Raw genomic sequence first — 24,581 nt, 5'->3', positions numbered from 1 at the left:
AAATTGATGATGAAATCTTTGCATAAAAAACTATTACCAAAAATAATCTTTACATATAGTTATAAATAATATAAGAAAATAAAATAAAGTTTTTAAAAAGTAAGTTAGTATAACAGCAAGTAGAAATAAACTAAAACAAAAAAATGTTTGGTTCCCTCCATCAATTGTTTCTTTCATAAGAGAAAAGAAGGGAAAAACCCTACTCTCCCTTCCTCTGCATATCTGCAACTGTAAAGTGTAACTCTCATGGCGACGGCTTCACATGCTCGAGCTGTGAAGTCTCTCAACAAGTCATCCGGTCGAGGCCGTTTTGTCGTAAGCTTCATCTCTCGTTCTATGTTGGTTTATGTGTCTGTTTATTATTTTGCTAAAACCCTAAACCTCGCCGTTGTTAGAATTTACTTTGTTTTCATATTCATATAACTTTGTGTCTCAATGGTCCTGAATGTTACAGTTCAAGTCATTCTCGGAGAGAGTAAATGAGATTGATATCAATGTATATCGAAGTCTCGAGAAGGTCAAAGCCGAACCATCTGAGGGTTCTTCGTTTTTTAGAGACTGCCTTATAGAATGGAGGGTATGTTTTGATATGGAATTCTATGTGATTTTCTTTCCTCATCAAACATTTCTTTTGTTTATTTGGATTTTGCTGAACTTTATTCTGCTGTTATGAGCAGCCAATGATTTTAGGCAATGACAGATGATAAGTAGTTGCATGCTAGCCTGAATTGATTCTTGTAGAATAAAAATAATATGAAGAGAAAAATTTGTTGATTTTTGTTTTTAACTTGATTGTCTAGTCCCTTAGCTCAATCTTCACATATATCATTTACTTTAATTTGTCAAAATACAGGAGTTGAACACGGCTGAGGATTTTATCTCATTTTATGAAGAAATTATGCCTTATACACAAACATTGCCCCTTGTGCTGTTGCATAAGGAATCTTTAATTTTAAAGCTTCTTTCTAGGTTGCACATTAAAGCAAGGCTATCCGTTGATGCAATTCTCAGGTATGTGAATGCAGTCTTTTTTAAGGATTACTTCATTTTTCAAATATGAATGAATCGTATCACTGTTTTGGAAAATGTCGAAGTCAGTGAACTTTAATCTGAATTAACCTGTTATTAGTTTGAACACCATTTATTGGTTTATTTGGTATTCTTTTTGAGTGGTTAAATTTGGTAGTGCATATTGTTGATTTTCTTAGTAATAGAATCTAGTTATAATTTTTCTGTTCTAATTACAATATACTGGAGTAATATTAAATAATATTATTTTTTATGTATTCTGATTTAAACACCAGTGTTATAGATTGGTCAGAGCAATGGGTTAATGTATCATTGGGCAAAATATATGAACCAATATATATTAAAATTTCCTAACTTTTAAATTTCATACTTCTAAAATTATAAAATAAAATTTCATACTAATCCCATAGCTTAAAAATCTGGGAAAATTCACAACATATTGGCTAACTTAAAATTTTTTCTACCCTGACACGTCTAGCCAGTCAGTTCACACTAGTTGTATAACATCTCTTATCCTACAACCAACTTGAAAAATTTATATCAATGGTTTGTCTATAACATCTCAAATCTAATAACCAACTCAAAACTATTATATCTGTGATTCCTGTTCAAATTGGTTCAATTGGCTAGTTTTAGTTGATTTTCTTAACACTTATTCGTACAGCTGACTGATAACATCCAGGTAGCCTTGAACTTGGTTAATAAATGGCTGGTTGTTTCTTTTTTCAGTTCTTTTTTCTGGTGTTGTATTGTTTGACAGCTGCAGTCAATGAATTTCAATCTTTTTGTTTTTACAGTTTAATTGCTGCTCTATCCAGGGATCTCCTTGAGGAATTTGTTCCGTAAGTTGCTTAACATTTTGACTCTATAGGGTTTTCTGTATCAATTGCCAAATTTTGCATAGCACTTTTACAATTATATTTTAATGATAATTCTCTCATGGTTTTTTATTGATTATGGGTATGGAATTTGCTAGGCTATTGCCAAGAATTGTTGAATCTTTAGTATCACTTCTTGAGAATGGCGGTGAAAGGGAGCCAGATATCATTGAGCAGGTATATTTTTTGATTTTAGAAAATATTGTTATCGAGTTATCTTGCTTTTTCTTTCTTTTTTGGTAGTTTCTTTAGTTCAGTGTGAATTTTTAAAATGTTTATTTTTATACAGATATTCATGTCATGGTCTTACATCATGATGTATCTGCAAAAATATTTAGTACGGAACCCATCAGAGGTGCTCAGGTAAGTGATTGAGTTTGGTCATGTAGTTTTTTAGTTGTTTTTGAACTTAACTATTATGCAACTCTGAAATTCTCTGGAATGTGTAAGATGACCTGCATCACTTTGTTAACTCTGAAGGATTAATTTAATTTGCACTAGTTTGAACATGGACTACTTACACTAATTTTATCTCATTGATCAGAGAGTTTTGAGAATAACCTTCCCTCTCCTTTGTTGGACATTTTTATAATTTATTATTGTAATATAATTTTTAGATTTCTGATTGAGCAATTTTGTTTTGAAGCAGAAAGCATGTTGTAGCATAAATTCTAGAAACTATAATTTAAATAAGTGAGACTTCAATATAAACTTTTGTATGACTAAAGTAGTAAACTCTTAATGTAGTTCAAAGAGATCTGGTGTGCAATGATGGGAGGACCCCTAATTTAAACTACAGACTACAGTAGCCATAAAGTTACAACAGAATCTGAATATTGAATGTAAAACAAAATAGGCTGGGTCTAGTATTGATTTTATCATGATGCTGACCTTCGAAGAAGATGTGCATGTATATTATCCATATAGGACTGTTAACTAAGATTATTAAGTGTTGGTCGAAGTTTAAAGTACTATTTCTGGGCTGATGGTGTGTTTTGGTTCTAGAAGAGGGGTTATGCAGTTTGAAAAGAAACGAAAGCATTTCAAGCAGCTAAAGCATAAAACTTATGTTAAACCTCTGTAAACTGGGCAATAGATCCTCATGCACAAAAGCAGCACAACTGGTTGTGTCATTTCTTTTTTTTTTTGGGTCATATAACTTTAATTGGCTCAATTATTCCCATTCCCATTGACTGGAAATGTGTGCAAATAAGAAAGACAGCCATTTTACCTTAATCATGAAATTATGGCCACCTTGCTTACATCCATTGCTGGGAAACTTGTTTATCACCTTTTTATTTTTCAATTTGATGCACTTAGGATACTTAATCATGTTATTTCTAAGGTTACTAGGGCAACATTGCGATGGCATAGGAATGGGAAAATGGATGTTCCATCTATGGTTTTCAAATCATTTATTGGAACTAGAAAAGAGTTATCCTAACTAGTGAGATAGATTTGTAGGACAAATGACTTAATATTATATATATTTTTTTATTGTTCATTTACTCTAAAACCAACAACTGAATTAAAAATATGATTTTTCTAACTTTGGAGTTGTTTTTCTTGGTTTGGATTCTTCAAGGGTCACGTCAAAACTAAGGTATTATCCTAACAAATATGTCCGACAGTTCATGGGAGAAGCTATGTCATTTGTTTTGAGAAATGCCCCAGACGAGCAGCTAGAAAGAGGTATTCATGCCATTGACTACTTTCAATTTCTCTATTTTCTGTCTTGTCTTCTGTATTTTTAACTTATTCCCATGATTTTTTCGGTCTTGTTAATTAAATTGCTTTCTTGTTAAATCTTTCTCTATGTAATTAAACTTCTGTTGATATGTTTTGTGATTGCAAAACTCCAATTATGTTTCATGGGTCAGGAATCAGTAGATTGATTGACGATGCTGTGAAGAAGCCATCTCTGTGTAGAGAAGGTGTTGAGGCATTGCTCTTTAATATTATGAAAGGTTCCACATCCAGGTTCCATTCAAAAGCAGAGCGAGTGTTACAATTGTTGACCAGTGAAGCAATTTATCCTATTGGTGATAAAGTTAGCCAAGGTAAGCTTGTTCTCTTGTTAGATACTCTTGCATTTTTAACTTTACAGTGATGTTTTCTTTACAGTGGTCTATTGACATTTGACTATGTGTAGATATAAATTTGTGATTGATTTGTCGTCCATTGTACTATATTGTTTCTTATACCTACATGCTTTTTCAGATTCAATGGCCATTGTGAAAATTGTTAAATCTGTCTTCAAGAAACTATGTGAGAAGATGGAGTCTAAGGAGCTGAATTTGGTATGGAATTGTTTATATAAGGAAACAGATGAATGTCTTAATACTGGAAATATCAGGCACTTACAATATACTTTATCAGTACTTGTGTCAGCTATAAAGGTGCAAAATGGGCAAAAAGTGTCTGGTAAGTTGAAATACTTCATGCTACCAAACGTTTCTTTTTTATCTGTTCAGCTAAGTGGAGGTACTTGACTGTGATAATGAACTATGGTAGTTTTATAGGAAGCTAATGATAAACTTGGATTGATCAATACATTAAACTTTAAGTTTGTTCTGGGAATCTGCCATAATTTTTTACTTTTTTTTTCTTATTTAATTTATTCGTGCTGTTGGGATGGAGATGTGCCTAATCTCTTAGGTCCTGGAAATGTATGGTTAATCCCTTTCCACATGGTAGGCTTACTGGATCTGGACTGAACCTTTTCTTCCTTAAAGACTACAGTTTTTCCCATTAGTGTCCAACTCCTTATTGGTATCATTTCAATTTTAATTTCTTGTTTTGTTTCTATATGGTTATATGTATTGCTTCTGCTTGTGTGCTTTTTGGCTTATCTCTATCACTTATTAAGAGTACTTATATTAATTGGTAATAAATGGGAGTTGGGGAATTGGTTGAGTTGAGTTCACTTATGCTCTAAGGTGGCTTTAGATAATCTCTGATATTTTTTTTTATCGGAGAGTGGATTGTGTTACCAGTAATTTTTGACCTTAATGTAATGTTTTTGTCATAGGGATAGTGCACATTTTCTTTACTTTAGAAAGTTGCTTGAGTTGTTTGATATTTTTTTCATTGATTGTAATTGCATTTACATTTGGCAGATTATAAGCCTGTGTTGAAACTAGCTTTGCGGCTTGTGCAGACATTTACCAAAGCTTCTGGAGTTATTGATTCACAAGATATGGATCTAGTTGTTGATAGAATTTTGAAATTAATGTTGGCCATTCTCAAAGGACTCTGTAATTGCAATACCTCAATGATACCAGAGTGTGCCCTCCAGTGGGCTCCAATTTTTAAATCAGGAAGGTCGAGGTAATTACTGCAACAGTGCAATTGCAATATTGGCATTTTCTTTAGATTGTTTCTATACATCTTGACATGTTTGATCTTGGGTTCCAGTTTGCTGTCTTTCATTAGAAAACTGCTACACGAGGATCTTTGTTTATTTCATTTCAGAAGTAATGTTATAAGGTAACCTCATAATTTAGCGTGACTTTGCATGATCAAATTGTATCACACTCAACATACATACATATTTGACTTATGTGACTTGGTTTTAGTGCAATGAATGATTTGATGGAGATTTCAGAGGAAGAGGTCATACATTTGTTACAGTCTTTCTGTGAGAAAATGCAATTAGACATACTTAACTCAGACTTAGTCGATGGAACAAGTGAAGAAGCACCGTTGGCTAGAGTTTGCAGTCGTTTGCAAAAGATAATCAGCTGTTGGAAGGAAAAAATAATTGATATTGCACGTGCTGATGTATTATGTGAAATTGATGAAGGAATGTTGGCACATTTGTGGGGAGCTGTGAACTGCTATTCTCATATGTGTATTGTAGGTGGCAATCCTTCCTTGATGGTGGAGCTCATGGATGCTCTAGATCATCTTCTGAATGCTAAAGCTGGTATTCCCTCATTCTTATATTGTTTATAATATGATTTTCTGATGAATAATTGTGTAAAACTCATGTCTAGGATATATTAGAGCTGGTATTCGTGTGTTTCAACGGGATTGAGTTTTCTTTCATATTTTAAACTGGAACAGGCCTTATTAAGAATGAATATATAAGCCCACACCTCAGTCCCAAGACGAGGATTCTACTATCCCAAAATAGTCCCTGTTCTAACAAAAAAACTGGCTCCTCTGATTTCAGTGTGCTGTTTTTCCTTTGCTGAAGTGTTGTTTATTTCTCGGTGCCGAAATTGGTTGGGTCTTTCCTGGGGACTTGATTCAATCCTTGCTGTCATTTGTGTTGGATCATCATGAAAACCCTATTTACTGGAGGCAAAGAATCCATTAGAAGCACTTGAGATTGAATGACTGTAATTTCTCACTGCACTTTGAGGAAGTGGATGATGAAATTCTGGTTGTGATGAATCTTTGCTGAGCGGGTACACAAAGTCATAGGGTGATGGTTGTTTAATTCTTACCAAATAGATGTAACATTTGTATAGTAGTCTGTCACGGTGAAAGTTCCCTGTTTCATGCTATACACCTCTTCCTGAAGTTCTGCTATGCGGAGCAAATCTACTTGAGAAATCCACTCTTTCAGATCATTTCAAATATCACGAGCTTTATCAAAGTATATGATGCTTTCAAAGATGGATGGAGAGTGGGAAGTTATGAGCAATAACATTATCAGAGTATTGCAACATTCCCAGGCTGCATAACAGAATTGATAAAACCGCACATAGGGAGTCAGCTGTTGTAACATAATGAGGACTATTTTGGAAGAGTAGAATTCTCTTGGGCCTGTTATGTGGGTGTATTTTCTGATACAACTGGAATGGACGCATTAAGAATGAAAATATCTGGTTGAGTTTACACTTGGGATTATTGTATTTGTTAATATGATATATATTAATTTTCTATTTTGCATATGTTATGTTGCATATATATTAATCTTTCTCTGTTTTGCCTACAGGTTACATTGGAGATATGTCTAAAAGGGCCTTGGAAAGCATTATAGGTGCGGCATTAAGTTCTTACAACAGATTGTGCAATCACAGTTTCTGTGGAGCTGATGAAACTGAGAAGTTTTTAAGTCTTGCAAAACGATATAAATTGTCTCCACCAGTGTTGTTGGCTGTTGCTGATTATTTGGAATTCAAGTATGGGTAGGTGAACACGTGTTAATTGCTTTTAGACATTTCTTGTTTTCCACTCAAGTATAGACCAAATTTGATCTTCGTAGTAAAACATGGGACACTTTAGTCCTCAAATCACCAAATATCATTCATTTTAGTTTATAGTTTTTTCAGGGACTATATGTACGCTGTTTGATAATTTCAGTTTCTAAAATGATATTTTTGCAACATCAGGGACTAATAATATGACTACTTCACATAATATAGATAAATAATTTGGTGTTATGCTCTCTTCCATTCTTTAGTGGTCAAATTTTGTCTGTATGTTTATTAGTGATAGTTCTTTACATATGTAACTCTCTCATTTTCATATCACAGTTCTTCATTGGAAAACAATGGGTGTAGAATTTATAATCCAGAGCTCGAAGAAAAGACAGCAGATGCAGTGGCAATTTTTTCTGATAATTTGAATCACTCAGACAAGGAGATTCGCATTTCAACTCTAAAAATACTAAGCCACTGTAAACCTTTAGTTTGGGAAAGTTCTTCAGTGGGCGAGGCAGCTGATATGAAAAAGAAAACTGAAGTTTCTCCAACTTCCAATGCTGATTTCACAGAAAATAATGTACGTACTTTTTAAAGAATGTTGCAATTTTTTAACTTAAGCTTTGGTATGTTAGTGTGTTTTTCTATGAAATGGCAGGCTCTGCTGTTGCTCCTATCCCTTGAAACAACTCCTATTTCAATTTCTACAAGCAGAAGCATTCAGCTATTGATTTCCAAGATTCAGATGAAACTATCTGCTGGAAGGATTCCTAATGTTCATGTGCCTCTGGTTTTGAATGGATTGCTGGGCGTCTTGAATAATCGATTTAGCCACCTATGGAATCCTGTATTAGAATGCATTGCTGTCTTGATTAGTGTACATCTTTCACATGTATGGGATAGTCTTGTGGATTATATAGAAAAGTGTCAAGCAATATTTCTTACCCCTTGTAACTTGCACGCTAGTGACAATGGTGCTTTGTTTGGTCATCCAGCTGGTATGTTTGAACTTTGTTGACAATGTACATAATGTTTCTCATTGCTCTCCCATTTATTTTTGTGTACAGGATGTTCTAGGTGTGAAACTTGGACACTATTTTATATATAATTGGTAGTTGGTTGGTGAATTTGACTTGAGCTTAATCTATTCTGTGAAATTATATGTTTGCATTTAGTTGAGTTGGTAATACTTTATAAAGAAAGGATATATGTTAAACTTTGTAATTTTTGTTTAAATTCACAGCCTTTAATAATACCAATATAAATCAAAATAAAATTTTAGTTGTTTCTGTTTTGGGGTGGGTGTTATGTAAAAAAAGGTTACCATTTAATCTAGTTTTTTGAGATTATGTTAATGATATGTCATATTGCAGGCTTTGTAATCAAGTTGATTTTTCTTCTCAGGTCTACTTGATCGTTTCAAATTTTTTGTCTGCCATGCATCTGATAGCACACCGACTGGAACAATATTAGTGCTATTACTGCAAGCTTTGCAAAAAATTCCAGCTGTTATCGAACCTCACTCTCGGCAATTCATTCCTTTATTTTTGAAATTTTTGGGCTACAACACTCTTGATCTTGCAAGGTAAGCAATTGCTGTATTTTATCCCCTTCATGAAAAATGCACTGAATTTTGTGAACCTCAAATTTAACCTAAATTGCTGTACTTGACTATTTTTTCCTTTGCAAATGAAATTGCAGCGTGGGATTGTTTGATTCTGTTTCTTGTGAAGGCAAAGAGTGGAAGACCGTCTTGAAAGAATGGTTAAACTTGTTGAAGCTAATGAAAAATCCCAAGTCATTTTACTGCGGCCAGTTTCTTAAGGGGGTTCTGCAGAATAGGTTGATGAGCAATTCAATTATGTATCTTTCAGATTCTGCAGTGCTTTGTTCATCAGTTACTTAGATAAACTTATCTAGAGGGTCTTATTTTAAACATACTTATTTTTTTGTATACTTATTTTTATTTTTTTGGCATTTGGCAGGCTTTTAGAAGAAAATGATCCTGAAATACAGATGCGAGTTTTGGATTGCTTGTTAATCTGGAAGGATGATTACGTTTTACCATATATTGAGCATTTAAGAAACTTGATTAATTCCAAAAATTTAAGGGAGGAACTGACAACATGGAGTTTATCGAGAGAATCTGAATATATTGAAGAATGCCACCGAGCTTATCTTGTGCCACTAGTTATCCGTCTTTTGATGCCAAGAGTAAGAAAGTTGAAAGGACTTGCTTCTCGAAAGGTATACTTAATTTGAGTATCTTGAGGTTGTTTTATATTTATGTCATCCTATTTCTTTGGTCCACCTCACATTTTTTCATTTGCCTTTAACTTTGTAGAGTAATGTTTTGTCATCTTATTTTCAGAAAGCGAGCATTTGTCACCGGAAAGCTATTCTGAGTTTTGTAGCTGGAGTTGATGTCATTGAGTTGCCTCTTTTCTTTGCGCTACTGATAAAGCCCTTGCAAATAGTGAAGAAAACAGATGGGCCTGCTAATTTGTTTTGGACTTTACCTACAGGTTCTATTAATGAATTTCAAGATGCTGCTTTGTTGGAATATTTCACTTTCGACAATATAGCAAATCTATCCTGGAAAAAGAAATATGGTTTTTTGCATGTCATTGAAGACATAGTTGCAGTTTTTGATGAATTGCATATTAGGCCATTTCTTGATCTTCTAGTGGGCTGTGTTGTCCGGTTATTAGAGAGCTGCACTTTAAGTCTTAGTGCAAATTTGAACAGGCTTCCTTCAGAGCAGCATAATTGTAGCCCTAAAAACTCTATTGGGGAGGACAGTGTTCCAACAGACCAAATCAAGGTAATATGCTGATTCAGTTTTGTATAGTGATCTATCTAAATGAACTTGACAATGAAATGAATGATTCAGGGCTGATGCTGTCATAAGTAATGATTAGCACAGGCAATTTATCACATTTTAAAAATATATTTTTTATACATATATAGTTTTTTTAATGTTTGTTGGAGATCCTACGTCTGACTTGTGAATGAAATTAATGTTGTGAATGAAATTAATGTTAAGGGCTGATGGCATAAATAATGATTAGCACTGACAATTGGTTTGTTTTAATAAAATTATTTTTTTATATTTACTTTATACTTTATAATGTCTATTATAAATCTCACATCAACTAAAGATGTGATTAAATTATAGTATATAAGTGAGTGTAAATCTCATCTTTTAAGTTGGTATGGTTGAGTTATATGCTTAAATCGACTTTGTAAAAATGTCTTTGTTTATCAACCTTTGTGTATGTTTCAGTGCCAGTTATTGTTGCTTTCCCATGTTACTTGTTTTCCTTCTTGTTGCTTGATGGAAAGCCACATATTGCTGAGCTACTGGATGGAATCATAATTGTGTGTTTTATGATCTTAAGGGTCTGTTTTATTCAATATTATTGTTTTCAATTTGTTTGTGCAGATGAGTGGTAATTTGAATCAGCTGAAGGATATGAGATCTCTATGCCTGAAAATTATTTCTCTTGTGCTCAATAAGTACGAAGATCATGAATTTTGTTCTGATTGGTGGGACAAATTCTTTTCTGCAGTAAAACCTCTTATTGAGAAATTTAAACAGGAGACTGCTAGTAGTGAGAAACCAAGTTCACTGTTATCTTGCTTTACGGCAATGAGTGCAAACAATAAACTTGTAGCACTATTATGCTGGAAAGAAAGTCTTGTACCGGATATATTTTCCATTATCTCTGTCAATTCAGCTTCTGAAACTGTTGTATATTGTGTTTTAAAGTTTGTTGAAAACTTATTAAACCTTGACAATCAGTTTAATGGTGAAGACAACGCTGCTCAAACAGTTTTACTTTCAAACGTAGAAGTACTGATGGACAGCATGTGCTGTTTATTTGGAAGAGATAATGCAGTCAAGAGGTATACTAGTTCTATTTACTTTAGCTCGCACTATTTGTTTCGGTATTAATTATTTTAACCTTGTAAGTGGTCTTGTTGCTGCTAACTCAGTTCTCAACTTCTGGACTGGGTATGGTAATCATTTTAACAATGATATACTGTGGTTCTCACTGCAAAATAGAATTTTAGTTTGGTTGAGAAGGGGATCATGACAATGATGAATACAAACCGCAAAGGGCAGCAGCCACAAAAATAGTTGCACATGTGACCAAGTATCTAAGATCAACATAGTCAAGAGCCTTTGTCCGATTTATTTTCCCATATAGTCCAATTTTGAAAATATGGACTAGTGGAACTGAATAACCAGTCATTAGTTTTGTTAAGCAGGTTTTTAAATTTTTTGTTATCAAAGCTTGCTGTTTTTTTTTTTTGCAGAGGGCTTTATATTATGTTAGATATAGACCAATCACGTGTCTTCACCCAACAACTTAAGCCTGCTAGGAGAATTGATCCTTGACATATAGATTCCGAATGGAAAAAACACTTTTTGCATAATGCATTTGGCATTTCTATTGCATGATGCAAAGCAGAAGAGTGAATGAACTCGATCAAATTATATGATAAATAATAAGATTAAGTACTGAAATATTTAGGAAATGTGTAAGCATGATAATTTTATCATATAAGGGAAACATGCTTTTATTTATAAAGAACACATGCTTTGTCAATTCTTCTAAATAATCCTTTATCAATACGATTAGGATTCCAAGTGGAACGAATACTTTTGCATAATACATTTGGCAGTTTTTAGTGCACAAGTCAAAGCAGCAGAGTTAGTGAACTCAATCAGATTATTGATTAATAACAAGATTAAGTACAGCATATCTAGGAAATGTGTGAAAATGATAATTTTATCATATGAAGGAAACATGTTTTTATGTATGAAGAACACATATCGGAGAATGAGGACTCCAATACTTAATATTTTTGTCTCTTTTATTCTTTGGCAGAAAGCTGATCAAATCTCCTGGGGAGACAGTGATAAGAATTTTCAAATTTTTACCCAAGTACATCAGAGATGCAGAGTTGGCAAAGCAATTTGTGGACATCTTGCTATTGTTTATGGAAAAGAATACTCAAAATTCTGGTGAGAGAATATTGTATATCCACACTTTTCTGTTTTCATCCATTGCATTTACTCCAACTTAATATCTGCACTACTATTGAAACTTATATATGGTTATATTGTAGATGTCTGGGTTGAAGTTTTGCAAGTCATTCAGAATATTTTACCAACACTAGGACATGAAAGTACCACTAAAATTCTAAGGGCTGTTTCTCCATTATATATTTCGGCTGAGTTGGATATGCGTTTGAGAATCTGTGATCTTCTTGATGCTCTTGTAGCTTCCAATGCATCTATACTCCCAATGGTAATCCCTGTTCTTTTGTCTCCCTTGATCCATGCATGATGCTTTTGCTCAATGCATACAATATCCCGTCTTTTGTTAACTTTTCTATGATATTTCATTGGGATGCAGGCAAAGCTTCTCCGTCAGCTGAATACAACGTCTACTTTGGGTTGGCTAGATCATGATGCCATTTTGGATGCTTACGGAATCATTAATATTGATTTCTTTGGAAATGTTCAAGTGGAGCAAGCATTACTTATTTTATCACATTGTGTGCATGACATGTCATCAGAAGAAACAACTTTTATGTGTAGTGCGCTTAGTTCATTGCTGTCTTTTGTTGATTTTTCTGCTCTCATCCTTCACCAAGAAGAAAACAGTGAAGAACATATGTCTGTGACGAAAAACACTGATAATTGTTGGACAAAATCTTGCATCCAGCGTGTAGCCAAGAAATTTCTCTTGAAGCATATGGCAGATGCGATGGATGGATCACTTTCAGTTATAAAGGTGTTTCTTGAACTTCTGTCATAAATCCCTTTTAGTTACCATATCATAGTTATTTGAAGTTCAGGCATACCCGTTCATATAGTTGTACCACACTTTCTTTTCTGTCTACCTTTGTGGAACCAGTCTGTGTATATAGTTGTATTTTACATCCCCTGTCTCCCTTTGTGGCACTAGTCCATCTCTCATATAAGCGAGCAATTTGTCGCCATTCCTAATTTTAAGCATGGCGTCATAAATCAATTTTAAGTGTTAGTTGCGGTATCATAGTTATATGAAGTTCAGGCATATATGTGCCTGTAGATGTATTGCAGATTCTCCAATGTCCTTTATGGCAGTAGTCTGTCTCACATTACTAGGCAATTTGTTGCCATTCCAAATTTTTATCTCAGAAAGGATAATGGGAATAGTAAACTTTTAGATGTGACACGACCTAAATTTTAAATAAGTAGTTGTATAGTCTTTTATGTTAACACACTGGTTTATATTGTTGCAGGGATGGATAAAATTGTTACATCAAATGGTGTTGAAGCTTCCAGAAGTGTCAAACCTTAAATCACTTATGGCTTTGTGCAACGAAGATGGTGAAGCAGTTTTTTTTGACAATATAAGTGACTCAGTGGTATGTTTTTATTCTGAACATTTTATGGTTATATCTTTACCATCATTATTTTCTAATTAAACAACTTTCTTCTGCCTTTGCTTATTGTAATCAGAAACAGTATCAACTTTAATTCTTAAGAGTCGAGTTTTAATCTGAGCTCTGGGTTCTGTTAGTAAGATGGTTGTAATCTGTAGCTGTCTCAAAGTTAGATAGTTTGCTAGTCTGTTTGTTCGCTTCGTAATACAATGAGATTTATATTATTTATCTATATCCTGGAGTCGTAGAGGAAAAGGAAATTTCTTTTTCTTTTCTTAAGCTTCTGTTGTTAGCCACTTATCCTTATATCCTTATATATGAATCTGAATTGGTAGAGAGATCTTAAGATCTCTCAAGCTCTTTTTCTCATATATACTCTTTCAATTGTTAGTCTCTTAGTTCTCTTTTGTAGGATTATATATAGATGAGTCTCATCATTGTAAGTGGGTTTTTCATTCTCTCTAAATTTAACATCTCATTGTGTTTCTCTAGCTAGACCTCTAAGAATTCTTGTTATTCATTTGATAGTTTCCTAGTTCTCCTGTAGTAATTTAGATGCTTGCAGAATGCCTCAAGTGAGTACATTTTATGTTGCAGATACGTAAGAGAGTTAAGGCATTGTCATGGTTTCGAAATGTTGTCAGTGTGAACAAGCTTTCAGAGGTAGTAGCTTTATCCTTTCAAATGGAAGCATTCTTTCTAAATATAGAAATTTAGTTGCATTATTGTTTACTTGCAGTTCATCACTGAGAAAGTGTTCCTGCGACTCTTCTTCAACATGTTGTTTGATGAGAAAGAAGAAAAGGCAGAACATATGAAAAATGCATGCATAGAGACCATTGCTTCTGTAGCTGGTCAGATGGGATGGAAATCATACAATACATTATTGATCAGATGTCTTCGAGGTGCATCCAGTAGTTCAGATAAACAGAAACTCTTTATACGCCTAATTTGCTGTATTTTGGATAAATTTCACTTTTATGATAAAGAACCTAAGGAACCTCTGGATGGAGTTTCTGGCATAGAGATGAGGGATACGGATGTGAACAAAGAGATACAGACATGCCTATGTAAAAATGTGCTTCCAAAGATACAAAAGTTACTGGATTCTGAATCTGAAAAGGTCAATGTAAATATCAGTCTTGCTGCACTGAAGCTTCTTAAATTACTTCCTGGAGATGTGATGGACTTGTATCTTCCAACAATTGTTCATCGAATATCGAACTTCTTGAAGAGCCATCTAGAAAGCATCCGTGATGAAGCTAGGTCTGCATTGGCCACTTGTTTGAAAGAACTTGGATTGGAATACTTGCAGTTCATTGTCAAGGTTTTGCAATCTACCTTGAAGCGAGGATATGAACTTCATGTCTTAGGATACACACTTAATTTTATTTTGTCCAAGTGTCTTTCAACTCCAGTTGTTGGAAAGATAGATTACTGTTTGGAGGATCTGCTTTCTGTGATAGAGAATGACATTCTTGGAGATGTTGGCGATCAAAAAGAGGTGGAAAAGATAGCTTCAAAAATGAAAGAAACACGGAAGAAAAAGTCATTGGAAAGCTTGAAATTTGTGGCCCAAAATATAACATTCAAAAGCTATGCCCTGAAGCTCCTTGCACCAGTGACTTCTCATTTGCAGAAGCACATAACACCAAATGTAAAAGGAAAATTGGAAAGTATGTTACATCATATGGCTACTGGTATTGAAAGCAATCCCTCTGTAGATCAGACTGATCTATTTATCTTCATTTATGGCATTGTTGAAGATGGATTAAAAGACGAAATCAGTTGGCATGACAATAAGTTGTTGCAATTGGAAGATAAAGTTAGCCATGTTAAAACAAAGAGAATTTCTAAAGGCCCTGTTGTTGCTAAGGGTTTGTTGTGTTCACACCTTATTACAGTGTTTGGTCTCAGAATATTTCATAAACGTATGAAGAGTTTGAAACAGGATGCAAAAGATGAAAATACTTTATCCTTATTAGACCCTTTTGTCAAGCTTTTATGTGATTGCTTGTCCTCGAAGTATGAAGATATCCTGTCAATTTCCCTTCTATGCCTTGCTATACTGGTAAGGTTGCCTTTACCATCCCTTCAACAACATGCTGAGAGATTAAAGGCTTCTCTGTTGGATATTGCCCAGGGTTCAGTCAGCTCTAGCAGTCCTTTAATGCAGTCATGTTTAAAATTGCAGTCTGTGCTTTTGAGGAACACTAAAATTTCTCTCACCTCAGATCAAATAAATTCATTAATTCACCTTCCTATATTTCTTGATATTGAAAAAAATCCATCATTGGATGCCCTATCACTTCTAAAGGGTATTGTCAGCCGCAAGCTCGTGGTGCCTGAAATATATGATCTTGTTACTAGGGTTGCTGAATTGATGGTGACAAGTCAAATTGAAGCAATTCGCAAAAAATGCAGTAAAATTTTCTTGCAATTTCTGCTGGATTATAGACTTTCAGAGAAACGCTTGCAACAACATTTGGATTTCCTGCTCTTAAATTTGGGGCAAGTGTTTCAGCTAGTATTTTTAGTTATTAGTATTATATTTTCCTTTTCTTTTAAATATTGATTTTAACCTTGGGGATATGTTAATCCTTTGCAGTTATGAGCATTCAACTGGACGGGAATCTCTTCTTGAAATGATTCATGCTATTATTGTCAAATTTCCAAAAAGTGCTTTGGATGAACAATCTAATATATTATTTCTCCATTTGGTAGTTTGCTTAGCCAATGATGATGATAATATTGTTCGTTCTATGGCTGAAACTGCTATAAAGAAGCTTGTTAGTTCTGTCAGTCCTAATTCATTTAAATCTATTCTTGATTGTGGTCTTTCATGGTATTTGGAAGGCAAGCAACAACTATGCGGTGCCCAGGTAATGTTCTCTAAAATGTCTCGTGAATCGTAAGTTTATTAGAAAGCATAAACTTAACTGTTATGTTGTCTCTGTATATGGATATCTATTTTGGGTTTACTTGGTCTTACTGTATCATGCTTATGCGACATCCTTTGTAGTTCAATTTTTATGTTATTATTTGTCCAAGGGTTTTTGGCAATACTTGCTTCCCTAGATGTGGTGTGTACTATTGCCAAAGGTGTTTTATTTCAGCAGTATTATGAGATCGGAAAGGGAATGGTTACAAGTAGGAAGTGTTCCTCAACATAATGGGGACATGTAAAAATTATATAAATATTTTATTATAAGAAATCAATAACCACAATTAATTAGTTCATTTATTACTAACGAGTGATGTTTTTACTTTTCAACTACCCTTGATTTTGGGGAAATCAGTGGGATGGTTAGGGGTGGGAATGTCAGGTTAGGCTGGGTTTTACATTAGAATAGGCCTGGCCTGACCGATTATGAAAAATTAAGAGTTGGTGTGACTTATTCACCAAATAGAAGCTTGTTTTTGAGCTTGGTTGACTTTTTATAAAGTCCGGCCTTGCTTACTAGCCTATTTAGAGGCCTTTTTCCCGTTACAACCTGTAAATAGTTACAAGCAAATTAAAAATAGGCCATTAGATCAAATTTTAAATATTCAAGTTAAGAAGTCTTTTCTAGTAAAAAAATGCTAAACCTAACAAGTTATAATCCGGTTTTTGTATCTTAAATATTTATTTTATTTATGACGGCATTTTTAATATATGATAATACTAAATTATAATATTTAAATTAATTGTTGTTATTTTTAAATTGAAATAAATAAAGAAGCAAGATTAATAATGTTTTTCATAAGCTCCAGCCTAATCTATTTAAATAAGTAGGCTTTTTTAAAGCTCAAGCCCAAAATCAGACTTTAAATGGATCTGGCCATAGGTCCCTGTTAGGTGGCCTGGCCTATTCTCACCTGCAGAGATGGTGCAATTATGCAAAATGAATGCTTAAAGTTAAAGAGGAAAGTGAGAACGTGACACATTATTTTTGTTCTTTTTCTCATTAAATTCACTCTACCAAACTTTGAGTCTGCTAAAAGGTCTTTTAGAATCAATTATTTTTTATATATTGTGCACCAAGCAACTGGTCCACTTAGAAAATTTGAGCAGAATAACATACATGAGATTTTTGGATTTTTGTTTAGTATAAAACCAGGACTTGAGATTATGTTACAATTTGCAAACATCTTGAAACTAATCTAAAACATGACCTTTTGAAATGAAGTTTTTTTCTTTAATAGAAAAAGAAAATTTATTAAAGAAAAAAATACAGTGGAGATGGTTAAAAGAACTTTTGCAGAAGCACAAACACAAAAGAAGCAGTTCAGCGAAACTTTACCACAAAGCAACAAAAGAATTCTTATTGTAGCATAAACGTGGATAGAAAGAACTTTTGGAAATACAAGCATTCCTTTATGATCAAGTACTCCAAAAAAACAGTATAGTTGCCATGTTGGCATTACATCATCTTTGATGGAAAGAAATGCCTCTTAATTCGGATGAGACACCTAGCAGTTACCAGTTCTAAATGACAATGGCTGCTGAGCATTAAGTTAATGATTGCTCTTTACTAGCAGAATCACACCTAATGCTCTTTATTGAAGAAAGTTTTGTGTAGTGTATGTGTTGAATATAGTGAAAAACTATATTTAGATTAATCTCCCTTGTGTAAAATACATACATAGGGTTCTCTATTTATAATAGAAGAAATATGGGCTAAGCCCAAAATACAAATGAGAAATAATAACAAACTAACTAAAAGATAAAAGATATAATATATCTAACACTCCCCCTCAAGCTGGAGCATACAAATTGTATGAACTAAGCTTGGAATAGATGAACTCAGTGTTGAACTAGATGATTTGTCTTCAAGAGTGTGAGGCAAACATAGATGGACTAACAGCAGCTTGTGAAACTTCAACTTCAAAAGTGGATGAAGAAGAGCAGTGGTGGACAATGACAAACTACAAGGACTGATTCCCAATCAATGATGGATGAGTGACGGGATCAACAGTGGTAGCTGAAAGTTAAGAGCTACAACACTGCAGGGACTACACTAAATCCTCATCAATGATGGATGGGTGATGGGATCAACAGTAGTAGCTGAAATCTACAAAACTGCAGGGACTACACCCATATATATGTGACTTGTAGTGTTGTCTTGGAACCATACTCCCCCTCACTGTAGGGACTAAATTGTCATTACTGACTGATGGGGCCTGCAGGGACAAAATTGCCATCACTGACTGATGGGGCCTGCAGGGACTAAATTGCCTTCACTGATTGATGGGGCCTGTAGTGGCTGGAAGCGACAAAAAAACAGGGACTGCCATCACTAACTGACGAGGTGATGGGGGCCTACAGTGGTTGGAAGCATACGGCGCCTGGACAGCGGCAAACGGCGCGGACAGCGGCAAACGGCGCGGACAGCGGCAAACGGCGCGGACAGCGGCAAACGGCGCGGACAGCGGCAAACGGCCGGACAGGCATCAGCAGCTGAGACGAAGCACACAACGCAGAAGCGGCATCAGCAGCTGAGACGAAGCACACAACGCATAAAGGAAGGTCCGACGATGCGGAACGTGCGGCGAGATGAAGATGCTTTGAAAACAGACGAAGATGGCAGCAATGGCTGCTCTGGATGGTCTGAACAGAGAGAGGGAGGTCCGGCGAGACAACTGGCAGCGTCGCGGTTTGATGCCGATGCTGGGAAGGCGGCGCGTGACAAACACGCACCCGAGATCTGACGGAGAAGAAGCGGCGCGTGGCGGAGCGTGGGAAAGAGTCAGACGCCGGCACCGGTGGGGTTGATCGTCGCGTGAAGAGGCGAACCAGATCCAGTGGTCGCCGGACGGAACTGTGACGGTGGCCGGCGACAAGGCGGCGGCGGACTGGCCGGAAAGAAGCGCTGCGTGGCGGCGCGTGACTGAGAGGTGGCTCTCGAAACCGGCGTGGTTGGTCGTCGCTCGAAGAGACGGTCCAGATCCGCAGGTCACCCGTCGAAACTGTGACGGTGGCCGACGGTGGCGGCGGCAACGGTGGCCGGAGTTAGCAGCGACGACAGCAGTGGCACACTGGGTCTGGACTGGTGCTGACTGTGGCACAGATTTAAGAAGAAAAAATGGACTACCCAATGAGATTTTAGGGGCTGCCGGCGGCCATGGCAGCCGGCCGCCGGCAGACAGCAGAGGTCACGAGAAGAGATCAGAGAACCTGCTCTGATACCATGTTGAATATAGTGAAAAACTATATTTAGATTAATCTCCCTTGTGTAAAATACATACATAGGGTTCTCTATTTATAATAGAAGAAATATGGGCTAAGCCCAAAATACAAATGAGAAATAATAACAAACTAACTAAAAGATAAAAGATATAATATATCTAACAGTATGCATAGTAATCATGTGTTAAGAATTACTGTTTAAATGAAATACTTGATAGTAGGATTTAGATAGCTTTGGTTATCCATTTTTGTCAGAAATCTTTCTCCACAAAGTAAGAAACTGGGAGAACGGCTTGCTTTAGTAATCACCTGGAAATTCAAGAACCAACATATTCTGTTTTATTTAATTCTCCTTATTTGTTTGACATTAAACATGAAAAATTGGTGTAGAACATTTTTATTTGTCTGCATCATTTTTATTGACCTCTGAAATTGTTGACACAGGTTCTGGGACTGCTGATTGAAGTGAAAAAGAAAGGATTTCGTGAACATACAAATTCTATCTTGCCTGTGACTAAACACATCTTTAGGTCTGCCATAGATGCAGTTACCAACAGGAAAGAGGGCTTTTCAGATGAATCTGTCATTCCTCTTTGGAAGGAAGCTTACTATTCTCTTGTTATGTTAGAGAAAATGATCAACCAATTCGGTGATTTATGCTTTGCAGAGTATCTTGAGGTAAATCTGTCTCTATTAGATATTGATGTGTATAAATGTGCTGCTTACGACATGTTAGTCTATTAAATATTTTTAGATGCTTATGATGCAATGTGATAGATAGGGGTGGACTGGCTGAAATTACTGGATGGAGGACTGTCATAAAGCATGAAAGTGGTGCAATAAGCTTAGTATGGAAGTTGAATAGTTGCATGCGGGTGTCCTATAACTGATGGAGAATGTCTTATAATAACTCTCAAATAAACTCACTGCTGGCTGAAAGCTCAATAATAGTTTTATGATGAGCTGGCAATATTAGGAATCAGTTAACTTGAAAATTTTATATTTAAATGGTTTCTGCTGTGGTTCATAACTCCGTACTAAATAGTTTAGGCAGTTTTTTTCTGACCTTACAAGCGCTGATGTCGGAGTAGTCATAACTTTACCATTTAACTTCATACACTTGTTTAGTACATGTCATAACAAGCACACTGACCTGTAATATATTATACTGACATTTCAGGATATATGGGAAGCAATATGTGAAATGCTGTTGCACCCACATTCACGGGTACGAAACATATCAGTTCGCCTCATAGCCCTCTACTTTGCGCATGTAACAGATGCTAGCAGAGAAAATCATGGCACCTCCTTAAGGAGTTATTTTATTATGAGTCCAAGTAGACTATTTCTAATAGCTACTTCTCTTTGCTGCCAACTAAAAATGCCGCTCATAAATGATTCTGACAGCAGCCTGATGACCCAGATTTTTATCTTTGCTATCTGTGGTGTCCATTCTTTGATGGGGCAAAGTGCATGTATAGATCCCCCTGCTTTCTGGTCTACTCTGTCGCAACAAGAAAAGGATCAATTTCTTAAAGCATTTAACTTACTTGATTCAAGAAAAGGAAGAAGCATGTTCATTTCTTCGTCTACTGCTTCTATATATGAACACAGCAATCAGCTGAATGTTGACAGTGCTCAACGTGCATTAGTCTCATTATTGCTCAAGAAAATGGGGAAGATTGCCCTTCAAATGGATGATGCTATTCAGGTTGGTACACAAGCTCTTTGCATAGTCTTTTGTTCAATGTGCCTGTGATTAATATTTTATTATATTTTGCTTGCTGGACGCAGTCGGGAATAGTCTTCAACAGTTTTGGGAGTATTATGGCACAGATTAGTCAGGATGACCGCCTATACTATGCACACGTGATCTTGTTACCTCTATACAAAGTTTGTGAAGGATTTGCTGGAAAAGTTGTAATTGGTTAGTTTTTCCAACTCTTAAAAGTATAAATCAGTATAAATTTGCCTGTTTCCTCTCCTATGTTTCCCTAATTTTCTGTACAGTACATAGTAGATAAAATCTTAGTTTGTGATAGGTAGTCATCTTACTGAAGTGTTGTGTAGAATTGATTTCTTAAATTTCTAATTCGGCTATGCTGTCCTCTCTGGATCAGAACCCTCCAACTTTATCATTGTGAGAGTCATGTTATTATGGACAGAAAAGCACCATAACAAAATCAATGGAGCTAACATAATTAAATGTGGGTCCTGTTTTGACCCGTCCATATTTTTTCAAGACCTTTTTTTTACCTATGTATTCCCTATATCTTTCTCATTCCATACTTGTTTTGGTGATGGGGTGAGGGTGCCTAATGTCCTATTATTTTGTTAATTGTTACTGTTTACCATTTTTCTGTTTTACCCAGCCCTCTAATCTTTTCTGTTTATCGATTTTGTTCTCCCATTTGTTGATGCTGTTTGACATATTAATGTGCATGTTTATTTTTTACCAGAGAGCGTCAAGAAGTTGGCGGAAGACACCTGTAGAAAACTAGAGAATATTTTGGGAACTCACAACTTTGTGCAAGTTTACAACCATATCAGGAAGAACCTTATGTTGAAAAGAAACAAGAGGAGACAAGAAGAAAAGCAAATGGCAGTTATCAATCCGATGCGTAATGCCAAACGGAGGTTGAGAATTTCTGCTAAGAATCGTGCTAACAAAAAGAGAAAGATTATGAAATTAAAAGAATCGTTCAGGGCAGGTATCAAACCGATGCGTAATCCCAAACGGAAGTTGAGAGTTTCTGCTGAGAATCATGCTAACAAAAAGAGAAAGAATTTATAGAATGAATTATTAGCGGTGCCCATTTTTGGAAATTGTTTGTAGAGTATATTCAAAATTTTGTAGATTAGCCATCGAGGATGAACAGAAATATAGGGAGAACAATCTTTCTTCGTTATAATGAACAGTTTCTTTAAAAAATTTAAATTAATCTAATTAACTGAAATATAGTATTATTACTTGGGGTTCTCCAGTCTATTGACTTCAAGTGAAAAAAAATTGAATTATTAATACATATTCAAATTCTCCAGTCCATTCACTTCGAGTGAAAATAATTGAATTATTAATACATATTCAAAATCATCACATTAATTAATTACATATCACATTCCTTTATTATTATCGTTTTCTATTTCTAAATTATAAGTTGCTCACTTTTCATTATTGAATTTTTGAGCTCCGTATAGACGAATTTTCTGTTTACCTCGGTTCCTATTATATGAAGTAGGTTCTCTGTTTTATTGATATCTTTTAGTTGCTATTAATTATTGATCATGTAAATGGATTGAATAAATTGCATGCATATTGATGAGATGAGAATTAATTTTTATGTGGACAATTTTGTTCCAAAAAAGTAATCCTTGTAATTGGCTAGGTTAAAAGGGATTCCAAATTCACGAATTAGGGTTTGTGTTATAGTTTGTTGCTCAAATTAAATAAATAAGATTACAGTGGTAGCTAGCTTTATTCTTCTAATGAACATGTAATAGTAGCTAAGCTTGTCACTGGAAATAGTGCAATTACCAAACATTTAAATAATTGTTAATTGAGATATTCTTTTGCATTACAAACAGTTTATGACTAGTTGTTTCAATATTGAATTTTTTTTCTGGAGAAGATATTGTTCAGTATTTGGTGCGTAAAAATTGAGTTGGGTTGACTTGGCTCCCTACAAGTCATATGTCAGTTTTGTAGATCTATCTTGCAAAATGTTTATTAAAAAATACATATAAATATTATAACAATAATCTTATTTTACTATTTTATATCTTTGTTAAAAAAACTGTATCCATTTTCGTAAAAAAATTAATATCAGAGGAGCCTATCATATGTGTAATACCAAAACCTAGGATGATCATTGTTCCCACATTTTGTAACTGCAATATTTTCAGTGACAGAAAAACCCAGGTACAAGTGTCACTGATGCTACACCTGCAACTAGATGCACCTGAAGTCACTACTGAGCGGAGACCTTATTTGTTTACTTTGTAATATTAATGAGAATACAGCAATTAAAAGACAAGATATTCCTAAGGTTTCTGTTAGTTAATAATTAAAATTTGTAATTTTAGAAAATTAAAGAACAAAAACTAAAGGATCAAACTGAATACGAAAAGATACATTAAATATCTAGAAAGTAATGTTTGATAATCATATTCACAGTTTCACTTTAATAATATATTTTATTAAATATATTGCATATTGTTAGGATTACTCATGAATTGAGTCAGCTTCACACAAACAAAGATTTTACATGTGAGAGATGTGATCAGTTTAAATTGGGTTGAATTAAACTCCTTATAAAAAATGCAATATAATATATTGATTTTAACACTCTTTAGTATTAAGAGGGTGAAACTTAAAATACTGTGATGCATAATGACTTAAAAGAACGAAAAGAAAAGACAGAGAGACAAAGAAGGTACCTATGGTTGTCAATGTATATTCTTTTGCGCCAATATATGACTATAAATGGGGTGGTGGCGCAGTTGGCTAGCGCGTAGGTCTCATAGCTTCGAGTTATCCTGAGGTCGAGAGTTCGAGCCTCTCTCACCCCATATTCTTTTTCTATCGTCTTTTATTTATATAAAAGACTTAAATTTTAGGTTTTTAAGCCTAATACTGCAGAAATTACAAAAATTCTAAACTATAGCAACTTAAGAGCTGTGTTCTGACTTTGTTAAAACAACCCTGTCGATGTAATTTTAAAACGTTAATGTGTATACAATAAAAAATAGTACTTATATTATTATTATTTAGCTATTTTTTTTTCAATTTAAGAAACTTTTTTAATGATGTAAAACCTAATATTTTTAAATAAATAAATTTTCAAAAAAGTTCTGATTTATTTAATAATTAAACCTGACGAAATTTTGATATGAAATGAACCA

General features: G+C 34.7%; 1 protein-coding gene and 1 non-coding gene across 4 annotated transcripts; both read left to right on the top strand.

Annotated features, from left to right (window-relative positions):
* Positions 1 to 152: 152 nt before the first annotated feature.
* LOC124825447 (uncharacterized) lies at positions 153 to 22,663 on the top strand. Of its 3 annotated transcripts, none has more exons than XM_047298052.2 (31): positions 153 to 315; positions 455 to 577; positions 854 to 1,011; positions 1,827 to 1,871; positions 2,006 to 2,084; positions 2,197 to 2,270; positions 3,493 to 3,599; positions 3,788 to 3,967; positions 4,128 to 4,331; positions 5,027 to 5,237; positions 5,325 to 5,396; positions 5,486 to 5,835; positions 6,856 to 7,042; positions 7,397 to 7,643; positions 7,722 to 8,061; positions 8,468 to 8,648; positions 8,765 to 8,905; positions 9,049 to 9,310; positions 9,435 to 9,887; positions 10,509 to 10,972; positions 11,962 to 12,098; positions 12,203 to 12,384; positions 12,493 to 12,873; positions 13,367 to 13,492; positions 14,108 to 14,173; positions 14,250 to 16,021; positions 16,119 to 16,392; positions 20,124 to 20,357; positions 20,860 to 21,390; positions 21,474 to 21,606; positions 22,139 to 22,663. In XM_047298052.2, the coding sequence occupies exons 1-31, from the start codon at positions 247 to 249 to the stop codon at positions 22,471 to 22,473; spliced, it is 8,118 nt and encodes a 2,705-aa protein (XP_047154008.1). In that variant the 5' UTR covers positions 153 to 246; the 3' UTR covers positions 22,474 to 22,663. The 3 variants fall into 3 exon arrangements, with proteins under 3 accessions (XP_047154008.1, XP_047154007.1, XP_047154009.1); XM_047298051.2 differs by having other exon boundaries at positions 6,856 to 7,048; XM_047298053.2 differs by lacking the exons at positions 153 to 315; positions 455 to 577; positions 854 to 1,011; ... (3 more) ...; positions 3,493 to 3,599; positions 3,788 to 3,967 and having other exon boundaries at positions 4,165 to 4,331; positions 5,068 to 5,237; positions 6,856 to 7,048.
* Positions 22,664 to 24,164: 1,501 nt separating this feature from the next.
* Positions 24,165 to 24,248, top strand: TRNAM-CAU (transfer RNA methionine (anticodon CAU)). Its single transcript is given in 2 exon segments — positions 24,165 to 24,202; positions 24,213 to 24,248. It is a non-coding gene; the product is annotated as a tRNA-Met (tRNA).
* The last annotated feature ends 333 nt before the right edge of the window (positions 24,249 to 24,581 follow it).

The sequence above is a fragment of the Vigna umbellata genome, chromosome 5 (assembly GCF_029865625.1).
Source record: "Vigna umbellata cultivar VRB3 chromosome 5, Vumbellata_1.0, whole genome shotgun sequence".
Lineage (NCBI taxonomy): Eukaryota > Viridiplantae > Streptophyta > Magnoliopsida > Fabales > Fabaceae > Vigna > Vigna umbellata.
The sequence above is the reverse complement of the archived record's forward strand: the minus strand, read 5'-3'. Positions and strand labels throughout refer to the sequence as shown.

Excerpts from the sequence above, each read along its gene's own strand:
- LOC124825447 (XM_047298051.2), top strand. The coding sequence starts at position 247 with ATGGCGACGGCTTCACATGCTCGAGCTGTGAAGTCTCTCAACAAGTCA. Across the intron at positions 3,968-4,127 it reads TGGTGATAAAGTTAGCCAAG|ATTCAATGGCCATTGTGAAA; the intron begins GTAAGCTTGTTC and ends ATGCTTTTTCAG. Across the intron at positions 9,888-10,508 it reads TTCCAACAGACCAAATCAAG|ATGAGTGGTAATTTGAATCA; the intron begins GTAATATGCTGA and ends TTGTTTGTGCAG.